The sequence below is a fragment of the Ursus americanus genome, chromosome 6 (genome assembly GCF_024610735.1).
Source record: "Ursus americanus isolate L20-20 chromosome 6, mUrsAme1.1.p, whole genome shotgun sequence".
NCBI classification, from domain to species: domain Eukaryota; kingdom Metazoa; phylum Chordata; class Mammalia; order Carnivora; family Ursidae; genus Ursus; species Ursus americanus.
Window position 1 is genome coordinate 36,203,727 of NC_142132.1, and position 17,925 is coordinate 36,221,651.

Below are 17,925 nucleotides of genomic sequence, written 5' to 3' on the forward strand. Positions count from 1 at the left end.
TCATGTACCCCTTAGGAAAAGTCATTAAAAGGGAAGAGAATGTGGATACAGATAATCAGTATACAGGTAATTGCCTGCAGAGAATTTCAGCGTGCATTTCAAAAGAACCAACTAAATTCTGCAAAGAAGTGAAAATTGGTTTAAATGTTCAAGAACTGTGGTATTTCTTGAATGTTTTCTCTGTCATTTTTTTCTGCCATTCTCTGCCCATTATCGACCCCTTTTGCCTCTAGGTCACAAGAGAAAGTTGACAGAGCAACATGAGGTCATTGGGTTCTCCTGGCCTTTTTTCCCTTTGGATACTCTAGGAAGAAAAATATGGGTGCTTTCAGCTATGATGAAGATATTCATTTATTAATAATTTGGTATTCATGTCACTATTCGAACTAGTAGCTGGTATAAGTTTAACTTAGGTAAGCATGTTTTGAGAATATTTTAACAGGCGGAGGTGCTTTTCCATGTACTTTGCCCTTTACTCCTCATGAAAGCCCCATTAGAGAGGACCTATGAACTCAGATGTACACGGCAGGAGTCTGGGATTCAGCAAACCAGGTCCCGAGGCAAAGTTATTCAGCCGGTGGTTGTCTGAGCTGGGTTTCCAAGCCAGACATGTCTGAGCCACCTCAGGGCCCTGTTGTGTGTGCTTAACAACGTGATGCAGTGTTCATACTTGTGGCAGGTTTTTGAAAAAGGTTTTAATTTATTTATTTACCAGAGAGAGAGAGAGAGAGAGCATGAGCAGGGTGAAGGGCAGAGGGAAAAGCAAACTCCCCGCAGAGCAGAGAGCCTGATTTGGGGCTCAATCCCAGGACCCCGGGATCATGACCTGAGCAGAAGGCAGACGCTTAATGGACTGAGCCACCCAGGCGTTCCTCTTTGTGGCAGTTTTGAAGGCCTCAAGAGCAGCAGTAGAGGGAGGAGGGAACCCCTGGAATCCTTTAGAGAGGGATATCCTGTCAGAGGAATGTGGGTCACTTTTTTCTTTCTTTTTTTGAAAAAGATTTATTTATTTACTGGAGAGAGAGAGAGTGAGCCTGAGCAGTGGGAAGGGCGGAGGGAGAGGGAGAGAAGCAGACTCCCCCCTGAGCGCAGAGCCCCCAGGGCTCGATCCCAGGACCCTGAGATCATGACCTGGGCCGAAATCAAGAGTCCGACGCTTAACCGATGGAGCCACCCAGGCACCCCTCTTTTTTCTTTAAAAATTTTTTTTCTGGCAGTGTTATGTTACTGTTTACAACTGCATCATGGCCTAAGGGCCTCTTGTAAGCCTCTTTCTTAGAGAACTGCTGTCTCAGAACATTTTGCACACCCAGCCTCAGAACACACGTACACGCTCCAGTGTGAAGTCTCTGGACAGGGAAAGATGATCTTCTTTTGCACTTTATAAAGTTCTACCTGATGTAACTGTTACTCTCCCATGCTATCTTGATATAAAAAATGATAATAATCATAGGATATTGAAATCTTAAATTCCTCACCCTTCTCCTAATGCTCACGGAGGCCGTCTATAACAACAGTGAGAGTGATAATAGCTAACATTTATTTGAATGCTTATGCTGTGGGGCGATCCTATGCTCTGTGATATAATATGGATTACCTCAGTTCATTTTCCAAATAACTCTGTGAGGCAGGAATGGAGATTTGAAAGGATCAATAAAAAAACACTCATCTTTTCCCTAAGTTCAAAACCAATGTAGAGGTGGAAACAGGTGTTCAACCCATAAAGATCAAAATGCCACCTTCACAACTCATGGTACTGAGCTCTGGGGAATGAGGCTTAGGAATACCAGCCAAGTAGGATTGCAGTACTTTCCCCCCAAAAATACAGATTTGCCTAACCGCAATCCCCGCCAGCCCTGCCAGCCCTGCCAACCACAGGCTGACTTGCAAGGGCACCTGCCCCTATTTCATTTACAGCACGGAAGACCTGAGAAGGATGGGCCCTCTCTCCTAACAGGCAGATCCCAGGTGGGAAAAAACAAACAAACAAAACCAAAACCAGATAAAACCAAAAAAACCAAACCAAAACAAATACCGAGGAAGAGAAGGGCTGAACTGACCAAGGCAACTGTACCTGGGTCTCCCAAAGTCACAAGTCAGATAACTGCTTTCCTGCTGTGGAGAAACGTCAGCAAGGAGGTTGAGAAAGGCCAGGGGTGTCACATCTACCAGGGTTCCCAACACGTGGAATCAATGGAAAGGAGGTCTTTGTCCCCAGTCGTAGGTATTATCCACGGCTCTGTCTTGCAGATAAGGGAACCGAGGCAGTGAGACACTCAATAAGAGCTTGCCCTTAGCAAGTAGCAGGGAAGTCTAGACCGGGTCGCTCTGCAGGGCGGGTGGAGCGGGGCGCGCGGCGGCAGGCCCCGACTCGGTTCAGGCCCAAGACGAAGGGAAATGCAAGTGGGAAGGCAGATGTGAGAGGCACACAAGCGGACGTGGTAAGAGTCGGCCTCCCTTGTTATGAGAGCTGGGGAGTTGTCAGGGGGACTCAGGGTGTTCTAATATGCCTAGTTGAACATGCTAAAAGCATCACACACACACACACGGTGTTTCCAGCAGAGAAGAGCCAGTGATTTTTTGGACACATGAGTTCGAGGTACCTTGTAGGCTCTCGGAAGCTTGAGGAAGGTTGGCAGCAGAGACGCAGATTTGGGCATTGTCCCTTTAAGGGTGATTGCTGGCTGAAATAAGGGAGCACTAAAGTAAGAGCAGCAAAAGAGGAGGTCAGTTTCACAATTGAGTTTTATATTTGAAATAAGCCAAAAGATTGGAGTTGGTAACCTCAAGTGACTTGATCTTGTCTAAAGGCAAGCCCACGATGGCTCAGGAATTCTCCTCAACTTTCAGCCATAGCCCTGGTGCATAACACAAGCTTGCAGCCCACACTGGGGTGCAGGATGGCTTCCATCTGTCCCTCTAAGTTCACCGTCCATCCATTTCTACCCTGGGAGACTGACACATAAGAGCTGCAGCCACTGGGTCCCCCATGGGTCCGGCTACCGAGAGGACTTGAAAGGCGTCAAGAGGGAGAGGCTGGTGTATTTGTTTCCTTGGCTCTTTTACTGTCTGATCCTTGGGACCTGGCTGCTTTCCTTTGCCCAGGATTTTCTACGGTAACTTTACGGAAGGTTCTGGTAATTGCTCTCTCCCTCTGCCTTTCAGGCCCAGAGGTGGTAATATCTTCTGCTGTTACTAGCCCCAGGGGACTCTACTGACCTTTGTTAGAGTTTATGAACACAGCTCTCATCTTTATAAATGTCTTTGTTGAGGTCTCCCCAACTTCCTGGCCCCTACTAGGACCTTGGAGAAATAATACGCCTAGTAAACTGGAAGGAATTTATGTTCTCTAAGGCACTAGCCCTACCCTTAATAAACAGAGAGGGGCTTCTAATCTGGGGGTCTCTGACCAGGAAAGAGACAGAGAATTAGTACAGGGTGTACAAATCCACAGTACATGCAGCACCACCCGGGACAGAAAAACATCTTACCTAATTGCCGGGCTTTGTCAAGTGTTTGTAAGTGCCTTGGTGATTTATAAAATAAAATATATTTGAAAATACCATAAAATTCATTTTAACTGATGTCTTTATATTTTTTTTAAGATTTTATTTATTTTTTTGACAGAGGGAGCACAAGCAGGGGGAGCAGCAGGCAGAGGGAGAGGGAGAAGCAGGCTCCCTGCTGAACAGAGACTGATGTGGGGCTCGATCCCAGGACCCTGGGATCATGACCTGAGCAGAAGGCAGATGCTTAACTGACTGAGCCACCTAGGTGTCTCTTTATATATTTTCTTAATCAACAAATAATATTAAAAATATAACTGTTGCCGTGTTTGGCTAAGGAAATACTTTATTTATTTACTTTTAGGAAATATTTAAAAATGTATAGAGCAAACTCACATGTGAAAAAGTTCGTTGGGAACTACTTCCAAGGCCTTTGTTGTAAAAGTTCACCAAACTTTTCCCTGGGTCCAAAATTAGGGGGGAGTAGAATGACTGGTTCAGTTCTAACTATTTCTATCAGGATAGAGACAAAGACAACCACCCACATCTTGAAAGAATTTTTGTGAAATCAATTCTAAGTTTTTTATTTCCAGAAAGAAATTCCGGTCCTCGGTCTTGCACTAAAGAGTACACCACATTCTCGGCCTTGGCAACACCTTGTCCTTTGTGTGACCTACCGTGGCTCAAGCCGTGAGCAGAGTCTACAGAGCGCAAAAATAAACATCTCTAAGGGCCTGTGGAATTTGATGGCCTGTGCAGTGTGGGCCAGACAGTGGGCCGAGCGCCAGGCTCTGTAGGTGAGCCCTGCAGCAACCCGCGTGCATTTTTAGCCACTCTCTTGGTCCCCAGAAAGGCCAAGCCGTGATTAGAAGCTTGGGATTTTTAGCCCCACACCCCCCTCCCTTTTTCAGAGAGAGGAGAGGCACTGAGAATGGAGTTAAGAATTGATCACGTCTATGTGAGGAAGGCTTCATAAAATCCCAGTAGTGTGGGGCACAGGGAGCTTCTGGGTTGGGGAGTACGTAGAGGTGTGGGGAAAGTGTCATACCCAGACAGGGCATGGAAGCCCCGTGGCCCTGCTCACATACCTTGCCCTGCACATCTCTGGTACCTAGATGTCCATCTGTATCCTTTATCATAGGCTTTCATAGTAAACTGGTAAACATGAGTGTTTCCCTGAGTTCTGTGAGCCGCTCTAGCAAATTAGTGGAACCCAAGGAAGAGGTCATTGGCACCGCTGACCTATCGTTTGTTGGTCAGAAGCTCAGATGATACCCTAGGCATGTGACTGGTGTCCGAAGGTGGTGGGGGGAAGGACAGTCTTTTGGAGCTGAGCCCTTAACCTGTGGGCTCTGACACTTTCTCTGGGTAGAATGTCAGAATTGAGTTGAATTCTTGGACACCCTGCTGATGTCCCAGAATTGCTTCTTGGTGTGGAGGTGACCAGAAGTGTCAGAAGTGAAGTGTTTTGTGTGAGCCATAAAGGAGACTCATGGGAGAGAAACACATAGTAGGGAAGAACTGGATTTTCCCTAATCAAGAAGGAAAAATCTGAGTTTTTCCATCATACTGGCAGCGAAGTTATGTTTGCAGGTTTGGCCTGGTCTGGGGGCAGGGCCTGGCCATGCTGGTGTATTCAGTGAGATATATTCACTAAGGCTCTGTTACCCAGATGCTGGGAAAGCTGGTCAATCTGGCTTGACAGTGGATAAAAAGAGCAAAGAACAGATAGGTGATTTCTTGCCCCCATCCCTCAAGCTCCCTATACCCCTTCCCCATGTGATTTGAGAAGACATCCAGAACTCGAGAATTGGGGATGTTCGTTCCCTAAATGTCTGTTGAGTGCCTGTTGTCTTCCAGGCAGTATCTGAGGCATGAGAAACATCATGGGTCCCCCGCTCTTAGGGAGCTCACACTCCTGCAGACCTGAGTTCTGCCTGAACTGGCTTTCAAACACCAGTTCTCCCCCAACGCCGCATGACTTGAGGCGTTTATACTTCGAGCCAACTGAAATATTTGACTGGTTGCCTCTCCCATTGCCACAACACGGCGGTGGCCGTGATTATAGAGTGAGGAAAATGTGGTATAGACAGGCAGCACTGTTCTTCAATAAAAGGCTCTCTGTGCACTAACAGAAAGACTCTGTGCCATGCATCTCAAGCCCCAAGGTTCTCCTCTGCAGCCACGAGGCCTCGATAGAACATATTCTGACCTAATAATTCCATACGCTGTAAGAGCGCAAAATTAGAATTGAAGACTTCTGCAAGGCCACAGAGTTAGACACAGGAATTTCTTCACGGAGCCACACAAATGTTGCGTACCAGCTTCATCCCAGACACTGTGACAGGCGCAGGCATCCCTGACTGCAGATTGTATTTTTTATCAGAGAGGGCTCCAGCCCAGGCCTATCGCTTCTGTTACGTGTACTTCCAAAGAGGAGAGACGAGAGCTCCATCACGACAGAAAGCAGAAACTGGGGGCAAGCTCCTGGTTACGAATTAAACCGTCAACAAACTCTCAGACGCAGCAGTAAGCATTTTCCTGATGTTGCCTAGACTCAGCAGCTCTGCGGGGTAGGAGCTGGCAGGGGGGGAAAGAAGGTGCTTTCTACGCTCTGTGTCTTACGTGAATCACAGGTTGTACCTTTTTCTCCTTCTCTTGGCCCAAATACCATGTAAATTGCTGTTGTTTATTCTAGGTCTTATGTAAAGTGTTCCTGTCCCCAAAGTCTCACGCCCAGCGTAGGAACTCAGGCAGCTTCGTGACCAGAAGTCAGTGTTTCAGTTTAGTGCTCGAAGGCGCCCAACAGACACCCCCAGATTTCTGGATGAAGTCGGTAGTTATTTATTCCCCTGTTAGCAGGATCCGTGGGAGGACTAAGCAGAGAGAAGCAGAAAGGAAAGGGGAAAAAAAAGCAAAGCACTAGTTTTTCTTTACTGAGAACAATATTATTTTTCGTAGCACATGTGTAATACCATTGAGCAACAAAAATAAATCCGTATGCAGTAGAAGGCATCCCTAAGACCCAGAGACTGCAAACGGAAAAAACAGCTGGCTCCCCGGGCCGGAGACTGTGCAAACCCGAGCGGACGAGAGGAGTTTCTTTCACGTCCCTCCACACTGAGTCCTTTTCAGAGCTTGTGCTCGCCCCAGGCTACAAGCCGTAAGGCTAGCTGGAACACGGCTCCACTGCTCGGAAGGCCCTGCAGAGGAGTGTTGGAATGCTCTCCTAGCGCTCTTGGGACATTGCCCTGCGGGGCACGTGGTGCCCTCTGTGATTCCTAGCCTTTGAAAGTATCAGTCAATTTGGATAGATTTGACATCTTCCGTGGCATGAACATGGTAGCTCTCTCTCTCTCTGTCTTTTACGCATTTATAAATTTCTCTCAGCACTGTCTTGTAGTTTTTAGTGTAAAAATAATGCAAATACTATGTTAAGTCTATTCCTGGGCATGTCGTGGTTTGAGATGCTACCATAAAGTGGTATTTTTTAATTTAAATTTGTAATCGCTCACCACTAATATATGGAACTATATTTGACTACACAAGAAAAAATAAATTCTGGTTCATCAAAATTAATAGCTTCTGTTTTTCAGAATGTATCACTAAGAAATGAATGGGCAAGCCATGGAATGGGAGAAAATATTTGTAATCCATGTGTACAAAGGACTTGTATCTACAATATACAAGGAATTGTTATAGCTCAGTAAAAGACAAACAACCCCCCCAAATGTGCATGATATTTGAATAGACAAAAGAAGATGTATGAATAGTTAATAAGTACATGAAAAAAATGGTTAACATTCTTAGTCATCAGGGAAGCACAAATTAAAATTACACTGAAAATCCATTACACACTGGACCAACTGGACTTCTAATCTATTACTCATCATATCGTGTAGCCATTTTACAAAACAGTCTGGGAGTTTCTTCTGAAGTTAAATATATACTTACGATATGACTCAGCAATTTCATTCCTACATATTTACTCAAGAGAATGAAAATAGATGTCCATGAAAAGACGCGTATATGGATGTCACAGAAGCTTTGTTCATAATGGTCTAAAACTGGAAACGACCCTAATGTCCATCAACAGGTGAATACGTGAATTGCAGTAGACCCATACTACAGATTACTGTTCAGCAGTAAAAGGGAATCCACAGATCACACGACATCCTAGATGAATCTCAAAACATTATCCCGATTGAAAGAATCTGGAAACAAAGTAGTCCACATCATGTGATTCCATTTTTATGGAATTCTTGGCTGACAAAACTAATCTGTATTGGACAGAAGGCACGTCAGTGGCAGCATGGTGCTGAGGTTGGTGGAGATTGACTGCAAGGGAGCGTGAGGGAATATTAGGGGTGAGGAAAATGCCCTCTATCTTGGTCGTGGTGGATGTGGTTACTGAGTGTACACATTGTCAGAAGTCATCAGAACATAGACTTAAAACTGCGTGTGTATAAATTACATCTCAGTTTTAAAAAGTTTCTGGCTGTCTTTGCCAGCTTAAAGTACTCGTTTTCATCTTTGCTCAGTCTTTTTGGATCAGTATTCAGCTACATCAAGGTTAATCTTCAAGTAAGTGTTGTTTCTCCTTTCTGTGGTATTTATCCCTCTGTCTCCTTTCTGCCTGTCCGGCTTAGGGAGAACTCGTGTGTCCTCATGGTAAGGGTGGCCGAGGTGGTTGGCATGCAGGTCCCTCCCTGAGTTCTCATTGGCCTAAGCAGAACTTTCCTTAGTGTCGGTGCCTCGGCGTTCTGCTGATGACACTCATCTTGCTGGGCTCGAGGAATTGGCTTCTATCCTCACTGTGTACCGTGCTGACGTGTCTGCTGCTGCTGGTTCATGCTGTCTCTATGGTCAGGACTTGGGGGAATTCCTGCCTTTCTTGTTGTAGTTCTTCTCGAAGATCAGCGATGACTTCCATTTGGCTCAGGCTATTTCCCCTTTGCCACAGCCCTGCCTCTCATCTCTTAGATGTACTCCATGTCTCCATGGAGAATGTGGGAGAGCTCCAGGATCACTCCTGTATCACATGGGAGTGAGGGACAGACACTGGACCCCGTCTGTGGCTTTCTGTCTGCCCAGGTGCATCACGGCCAAGGGCACCCAATGAAGTAGGGTCTATCCACAGTTACCCACAGGATTCATAGCACAAACCTCCTTATTGCAACTCCTTCCCCCAAATACCCAGTTCCTAATTCTTCACCATCCCATTTATGTCCCCCTGGTCAAGACTCAAGAGAATCAGAAGTGCAGTCCTGAAAAACCTAGGCAGCTCATTGCTCTTCCTTTTAAAAAACCTTTCACCCTTCCTCTCTGGGTAGGCTTCTACTCTCCCTTTGTGTGGTAGAAACTTCCCCTATAGCACAGTCCTATGATTCCTTGTTTATGAATGAATTTATTATGGGTGGGACTCGTCTTCTTGTTTCTTACAGCAACAAACTTCTTGGCTTAGCCTTAATGATAGAAGGGGGCCAGTGAGAGAAAACCAGCTTGCTAGCAAAAGGTAATAAACACCTCAAGAGATACTCCAAAAATACTATCTGCAGTACAGGTATATTTTAGAAATGCCTCAAAAAAGAGAGAGACTGGCAAACTTCATGATTCTTAAGTGACAACAAAGAGTAGAACAATCAGTTTCCTGAGAAGGGCCTGGTCGACCAGGTAACTCACTTTTGAGGGAAGAGCTACCTAATCATCCGTCCCCTGGTCTGAAGGATAAACGGTAATTCAGCTCCCTGGCTTTTTTATAGATTAGGAAGTGGTAGCAGAGAGGAGGTGATTGGCACAGGGTCACACAACTACCTCGTGTCACTTAGACTGAACGGTCTTAATTCCCACTCTTGACATCTTTCTCCCACACACCTCTTTTTGTTTCGTGGCTGCAAAGCAATTTATAAGGAAGGATACAGCTAAAGGTTAAGGCACCGGAAGTAAAAGGGAATGGAGGAAGGAAAGAGCAAGAAAGACAGCGTTGGGAGCCCTAACAAAGCAAGTGGTTCCAGGACCACTGCGGACTTTTCTCTAGCAGCACACTGACTGTTGTAGGTCTTCTACTGACAGAAGAGATCACGTCAGAAAACTTCACCCAGGACAACATGAAAGATTTGCCCCACAAACGCAGTGCTTTCCTGGAAAGTTATTGACTGTTAGCAAGAATTCTTTGCAAATGGTTAGATTTTTTAAAAAGGTTTTATTTATTTATTTGAGAGAGAGAGAGAAAGAGAGCATGAGCAGAGGGGAGGGACAGAGGGCAGAGGGAGAAGCAGATTCCCCACCGAGCAGGGAGCCTGACGAGGGGCTCCATCCCAGGATCCTGAGATCATGACCTGAGCTGAGATCAAGGGTCAGATGCTTAACCAACTCAACTACCCAGATGCCCCAGAGATAATTTCACATTTATAGAAAAGTTGTAAGAGTAAGAATAGTATAGAAACTTTTAAAAAGATTTTACTTATTTATTTGAGAGAGAGTGAGTGAGAGAGAAAGCACAAATGGGGGAAGGGGCGGGGGGCGGGGGGGGGGAAGAAGACTCCCCGCTGAGCAGGGAGCCCAAAGCAGGGCTCCATCCCAGGACGCCAGGACTCCAGGACCCCAAGACCATGACCTGAGCTGAAGGAAGACACTTAACCAACTGAGCCACTCAGGCGCCCCTGCAAATGGTTAGATTTTTTAAAGCAAGGAGGATGAAGTGAAATCGAGCATGTATCCTAATTTACACTGCTAAGAGTGACCTTAGGGGAACATCACGATATAGAGCCTCTCTTGCTCCAAAAAGATTTTCCTGAAACCAGAATGAGATGCAGAACGCAGTTCTATTTTAGTGGTGGGCTGTAAACATGAAATAAATTAGAGGCTGATCAGTAAAATGAAGAATCTCGTGATGGAAACGTGCTTCCTTTGCATATAGTTTTAGGTGTACTATTAACTCAGCAAAGGACCTTTTCTTTGCATTTGCGGCTCATCAGGGCCGTTAATTATGTATAAGAATGAGCAGGCCGATATTCTGGGGGAACCGCAGGCTGCCCCAAAATCTCTAGGAAACCAGGTTGGCCTTGTCCAACCTGTGCGTTTCTTCTGAATACACAGAAATCTGTTAAATGACCTGTTTTGAAAGAAACACAGGTTGTTTGGGGGGCAGTACACACTTGTGTTAACCTGTGGGCTTCCTCCCCCTTCCTTCTGTCCTGATCACTCACACGAGTGGGTGCTCAAGCTTCACCATTGCTTGCGTGGCTTGTTGACAGCAGTGCCCAATAGCCGTTTGGAAATCCGGAGGGTGGATGGGCAAGCGCACTGTGCAAAATCTGCCAGGCTCTCCCTCCACCTGTATCTCCATGTTGCGCTGCCGGGTGAGTCCCTTCACTCCTGTGGGCTTCAGCTCCATCCTCGTGAACTGGAGAAAACAGGGCCCGTCTCTGAGGCTTGTGAGGCTCAAGTGGGCCTGTTCGTGAGGAATTATTCATCATGGTACCGCATCCTGATGCTTTTAAAGCCGCTTCTCCCCACCCCGGAATCCTGTGAGAATGTTCCCGGCTCTGTGCTTTTACCCAGGTTGGCTTTAGCTTACAACAGACCTCTGCTCCTGGTGCTGTCAGCCTTGCGCGGCTTGGACTCTTGCAGTTGTGTTTTTTGGAGAGACCTGCACAAATTGGTTCTTAACTCATAAGATGTGGGAATGCCAGAGAGAGGGGTTCAACTAAAACAAATGAAAATGGAATCATCTGGAGACACAAGAGGCGAAGGAAAAGTTAATGATGCTTAAGATTTTTGTAATGAGACGGAACATTTTATTTTGCCGGGGGCTTGTTACGTACGTCACGTCCTCTACTGAACAGTCACCTAATTTTCACTGTGTTGTTTCAATAAGTGATATGGTGCTTTCTAGTCCTTGAGACGCTATACAAAGGAAATGTCTGTGGTCATATTTACATCCAGGAGTAGACCCGATCTAAGAAAGCTGTATATAAAATGGTATTGAATACAATTTTGAAAATGATTCCTAACGATTATACCAGCTGTGTACCTTTTTGCATCATCTTTGCAACTGTATACCTTTTTGCATATCCTTCTATTCTTTGTGCTGGTTGCAAGTATACAACGTCTATGTAAGTTTTACCTAGCTTCTCCTGACAGTGTGCACACAGTTCTAGAGACTTCCTTTCACCTTAACGTGGCATCATAGATGTTTTCCCATGTTACAATAATCTCTTCTTGTTTATGGTTTTAAAGGATTGGATACTGTTCCATTTGTTCATGTGTCATAACGCTCGAAACACTTCCCAGTTGCTGGGCACCTAAGTTGTCTCTGTGTCATATATTATTCATAATGCAACTATTATTGTCCACCCCTAGTGGCTGTCTTCCCTTAAATTGTTTTCCTAGGATAACTTCCCAGCGATGAGGTTACTGTTCAAAGAATTTGAATAACTTTCTAATTCTTGTTCTATTGCACTCTATTTCACTGCCTGTTTCAGCATTCTTTTTTTTTTTTTTTTTTTAAGATTTATTTGACGCAGAGAGAGAGAGAGCACAAGCAGGGGGAGCTGCAGGCAGAGGGAGAGGGAGAAGCAGGCTCCGCGCTGAGCAGGGAGCCCAATGCGGGGCTCGATCCCAGGACTGCAGGACCATGACCTGAGCCGCCCAGGCGCCCCTGGTTCAGCATTCTTGAACAGCCCTGGGCAGCACTGACTGAGGACGGTCCGGATACTGGACATTTATGTGTTGGTGGATTTCCAGTCTTCAGTCGGAAAACAGCTTAACCTTGGGGTTATTTTAATGGAAAAACTACGCAGGCTAGAACTAAACCCAGGCCCAGAGCTTTCGGAGCTTTGGCTGTTTTACTTGTACAATTGATTCCACCATTTCGTGACACCTGGCTCCCAATTATGTCTAAGTAGTGAGCTGTTTCACTGTGTGTGTGTGTGTGTGTGTGTGTGTGTGTGTGTGTGCGCGCGCGTGCATGCAGGTGTGGGTAGAACTTCAAATGCTGGCGACGTTGAAATTGTGAGAGGGAGCGCGGGACATAAGCATCCCATGAATGTGACTCACATCTGGCCCTTCAAGAAACTCTGACTTAGGGCAACGCGGTATCGGCAAAAGTAGAGAAGCTATTGCTTGCAGGGGCCTGTCCGGTGTTGGGTATGAGTGAGACCGCGGGGTTGGACAGCACAGGAGGTCAGGGACAGGGTGGAGTGGGGGGTACAGTCCTGATCCAGGAATGTGCTGCTCCTTCGCTGGAGCTCTGACAGCTGCCACAAGGGAATGCCTGCCCGGTGTCTCTCCCACTTCCACTTTCTCAAGAGAATTGGGAGATCTGAAGTCCATTTGGGTTATTATAACAAAACTACTCTAGACTAGATGGCTTAGATTACAAACCTTTATTTCTCAGAGTTCTGGAGGTGGGAAGTTCAAGGTCAAGGTGCTAGCAGAATTGGTTTTGGGTGAGAGCCCATCTCCTTGCTCCTAGACAGTCTTCTTCATGCTGTGTCCTCATAGGGCAGAAGGGGTAAGAGCTCTTGGGGCCTCTCTTATAAAGAAATGAATCCCATTCACTATCTTTGCTCTGTATTTTGCTTGCTGAACTCACAGGTTGCCAGTTTGTTCTGGCTTTTTTTTTTTTATAAAGATTTTATTTATTTATTTGACAGAGAGAGAGACAGCCACTGAGAGAGGGAACGCAAGCAGGGGAAGTGGGAGAGGAAGAAGCAGGCTCCTAGCAGAGAAGCCTGATGTGGGGCTCAATCCCAGAATGCCGGGATCACGCCCTGAGCCGAGGGCAGACGCTTAACGACTGTGCCACCCAGGCCCCCCGCTGTTCTGGCAGCTTTAAAGATTGCAAGATTCTACTGTGAGCTATTTTCTTTGAAAAAAAATGTGGTTTTAAAGTTAAAACAATTTGTATTTATTTGGTTTGCCCATAATTTACCAAGTGGTACATGGCCTGTGTTCCCAAATAATCCATGCTTTGTCATATTTGAAATGATGTTTTATTGAATTAATTATTACCTCAGATTTTGTCTGGTGACCATAATCAAGTTGTACCAACAACTGAGTGATTCACTCCATCCCGTGGAGGAAGGATCTGTCAAAACTCTTATTTCTGTGCCTTAAATAATTCATCCCTAAAAGTAATTCAGAAACCTGTTTGTTATGCTAAAGAATGCTTTAAGGAACGCCTTATATCATAGCTTCTGTGGGGTCAGAATCCAGGACGGCTTAACAGGGTCCTCGGCTCAGGATGTCACAGGCTGCGGTCACAATGTCAGCCAAGCTCATCAGGAAAGAATCTGCTTCTAAGCTTGCTTGAGATATTGTGGCAGAATTTATTTCCATTTTGCTGTAGGACTGAGAATTTCAGCTTTTTGCTGTCTCCTGGAGGCTGTCCTCAGCTCCCACAGGCTGCCCACAGTCCCCTCCACGCGGCCCCCTCCATAGGCAGTGTGCAATATGGCAGCTTCTTCTTCAAGGCCAGCAGGAGAGTGAGAGCAAGTTTTCTAGCAAGACCGAGTCTTACATAACATGACATAATCATGGGATTCCTGTCCTGTCACTTGTGCCCTACTCTGGTTAGGAGCAAGTCTCAGGTCCCACCCACACTCAAGGGGAGGGATTATACACAGTCGAGAACAGCAGGGGGCGGGACCATAGGAGTACCTGAGCGTCTGCCCACCATAAGGATTCCTGGTGCCCTGAAATCTGCCTGGCACCCAGTAGTCACTCAGTAAGTGCCGGTAGTTGAATGAATTGATGTTGCAGATATTACTTCTTCGAACCATGTATTGCTAATGTTTTTTTCGCAAGTCTGTGGTTTATCATTTGGCTTTATTTATTACATCTTGTGTAATATAGAAATGTTAAATCTTAATTTAGATGAATCAACCAAAATTTCCTCTTGGTTTGTTACATTACTTTACATCTCAGAGAGTCCTTCTGCTATCGAGATATCAGATAAATATTTGCCTATATTTTCATCTAGATTTTTAATGATTTTTTTTTTCATTTAACTCTGACCTATCCAGAAGGTTAAGAACTAGGGGGAGAGTTGTAACCTGATATAGTGAGTAATCCTTTTTTCTCCACCAATCTCTGCTACCTTATTTAGCTATATTGAATCATTATGTACTTGCTGCTGGGCTCTCTATTCTGGTTCATTTATTTGTCATTCTCTTCTTTCCTTCATTACACACTTAAAAAATGATAGCATTGAAGAAGAAATTTAAAAAATAAAAATAAATAAAAATTATAGCATTGCTAGTGAGCAATGCCAGAGAAGTTACTATCAGACTCATTCAGTGCCATAAGTAGGCCATGGTCTAAGCTGTTGTAACAGAGAGGCTCCAAAATACAGAGGCTCAAATAAGATGGAAGCTTTTTGGTATTTTGTATAACAGGGTAGAGGTCTGTAAAGTCCGGAGCTGGAGAGGCAGCCCTTCTCCACCATCACCTGGGGGACCCAGGCTCCTTCTGCCCTGTAGCTCCGCCAGGCCCCCGGGTGCTGTCCTGGTCTGTGTGGGTGAAGCTGTCTCACCGCCGCATCCATGCTCGTCTGTGGGGAAGGGGGTGGTGGAAGTCCTGGGAAAGCGCCTCTGTCTTTGAGCTCATGAGCCAGAAATGGCTCATCGCTTTTCCTGCCATCCCTTTTATTTAAACTAAACCATGTTGCCACATCTACCTGCAAGAGAAGCTAGGAAATATGGTATCCAACTGGGTGGACATGGATTTGGCTAAATTATGGGAGGATCTCTTACTAAAAAGAAGAAGAATGGGTACCAAGGACAACTAATGGTCTTTGCCTCAGTCCAGCATTCATAGTTACAGATAATCATATTTAACAGGAAAGTAATGATCATTTTTGTCAAGTGAAAAATCAACCTTTGGATATGACCGTAAAATATAAATATGTCCTGATATTTGTTTTAGATGGCCGGTAACCTATGTGCCAGGTAGCATTCTCTGCCAGTCTTGAATGCCAATTGGAAGTCACTGGACGGCAAACGTCTTCCAGGATCATAACTGGGCTATTGGAGTAACTCGAAAAGGAAGAAAAAAGAATTGAAGCCATGGCAAAAGGAGCTAGAGTTCGGTCCAGCTCTCCTCCAGATGGAGGCTGGGGCTGGATGATCGTGGCTGGCTGTTTCCTCGTTACCATCTGCACCCGGGCGGTCACCAGGTATGGGGCATTCTCTTCTTCATTGATTAAGATGATCTGGCTTGTCTGTTCTTCTAAGTCTGCTTCATTCTATTTCTGAAACTGTCATTGTGAAAATATCTGTGTGTATGCATGACGTGTGTGTGTGTGTGTGTGTGTGTGTGTGTGTGTGTGTGTGTGTTTCCCCTATGTTTGGATGTCTTTTCCTCTGCAAGGAATGTGATTTTCTGACACTTGAAAGTCCTGGATAGTGGCGTCTTCTATAATATCTGGCACATAAACCTGGAGTGTTAGGACATTTTTAGACTAAATGTTATGGCTATTCTAGCCATTTGTTTTCATAAGCAACTCATCCCAGAAAAGAAAAATACGTAAGGTCACAACAATCCTTGAAAACCTCTTGACTCACCAGATACTGAGCCGTTAGAAGCTTAAAACCTAGAATTTAAATTCTTCTGCTTCATTTGACACTTGGCTGTGGTGCTGGAGGCTAAGTTCTAGGTTGAAGGAAAGTAACAGTAGAAGTACAGGCTTCTCTCATTCTCGCTTGTTCATTTCTCCTCTCTTTCTTTTATTCAAGGGTGTAGTGTTAAATATGCTTAAGTTACACCTGTATACATTGGGACTCATTCATCTTATTTTTATTTGGAATAAGTACATGCTTGAAATCTGCATATGCTGGCTCTTTCCTCTACATGTGCTTTCATTCAAGTGGAACACCTTGTTGCTCTTCTCTGGCAGTGGCCTTTAGCAGTGCAAGAAAGTAATTTGCACTAAAAACTTTAATTTGATGACATCCTCAATAAAAGCGTTGATGTTTCCCCCCATAACAATATATAATGCAGGAAAGAAGCAGGATATTTGTTTTTACTACAATAAGGGTTGGTTATGTATCATTTAAGAATTATAGATTCATTTAAAATAATGTGATTGGTATTGAGTCTGAATTTTCTTCCATCGGTATCATGGATCTTGTGTTCTGGCTGTGAGGAGTCATAGAGTTAAAAAGGAATCTCTTGGTTCTTACATGTGGAAGCTTCCATCATTTCCATGACAGGACAGTTCTGGAAATAAGTTCAGTGCTTTATAAGGAAGGCTCAGTTTATTTTTTGGGTAGTGGGGTCTTCATGACCCAGGTTAGGCAGAACAGGCTTATTTAGCCCCATCTCGTAGATTAGGACACTGATGCTCAGAAAGGTTAAGCGCCTTACCTAGTTTTGGTCTGCTGGGACAGAACTGGACTGGATTTCTAGTTGTTGTGTTTTGGTTTGGTTTGGTCTGGTTTTTTTACTTCTTAGCTTGTGTATTTACCATCGCATGTGCACACATAATCCGTTGACTCCTTCCAGCACAAACCAGGTGTTTCCCCAGCCTGTTATTTCTCATACATGCACCACACTTCTGTCGGATCTTCCATAAACATGTGTATATCCCACACATATCCTCTCTCGGTGCCTTTGCATTGCGAGAAGTGACTTTGCGTCAGTCTTCACCTTCGTTCTGCTCCAAGAGGGAAGCATTTTGAGGAAGCTCTGTGGCCAGTTCCTCGTCCCCTCAAACACTCTGCACCTTCTCCCCTAGAACAGCATAGTCTAACCAGATGTAGGTTTTTTAAAAATTGCCTTGGTGATGGCGTCATTGTCTTAAGGTAGGCTGCTTCCTAATCTCTGTAGCGTTGTCACATCAGTGATGAGAAGTCATAGTGCCAGGGGACAGTTGCTTCTAAATTCTTCTTCCAGAGGCTCTCTACTCTCCCTGTAGAGAGTACTCTACCTTAAGGCTGGGAGACATGGGGATTCTTTGAGTGTTGTCCTCCGGAACTGTGGAAGTTAGCTGGGGGAGGTGTCTGTAGAAAATCGAGGACTTACGTCAAGGACACTGATTTACTGATGCTTTTTAGTGCTCGTTTAACATCTTGTGTGGCTTGTCTTGTTTGGCAGGACGCTGAGTCTCAGTTTTTTCTTGGTCACAGTGGAATTGCCAGTGGAACCCATGACTGTCACCAAGGGCTGAAAGTCTTGCATATTTTTTTTAGATTGTACCCTTAAGTTTTCAACTTCGATTTAATAGAAATCAGGTCCACTAAGATATAACTATGCATTCATTGAGGACAAGGCTCCATCTAGGCGCTTCCAAAAACACAGAGACGTTGGAACACCACCCGGTAGGCTCAGGCGCAAATAACTGAAATACAAATCAAAATGTGCCAAGTATACATCAGGTAAAAACAGTGTAAAATAACACTGGTGAGGGGCGCCT

General features: G+C 45.0%; 1 protein-coding gene across 5 annotated transcripts in view; it reads left to right on the forward strand.

Annotated features, from left to right (window-relative positions):
- The window catches only part of SLC16A12 (solute carrier family 16 member 12), a 71,183-nt gene that overhangs the window by 34,632 nt on the left and 18,626 nt on the right, over window positions 1-17,925 (forward strand). For all 5 annotated transcript variants that reach the window (XM_087862917.1, XM_087862915.1, XM_087862918.1 and 2 more), the window contains exon 2: window positions 15,438-15,687. In XM_087862917.1, coding sequence (XP_087719043.1) covers window positions 15,578-15,687 — 110 coding nt within the window. In that variant the 5' untranslated portion in view covers window positions 15,438-15,577. The remainder of the gene's footprint in view (window positions 1-15,437; window positions 15,688-17,925) is intronic.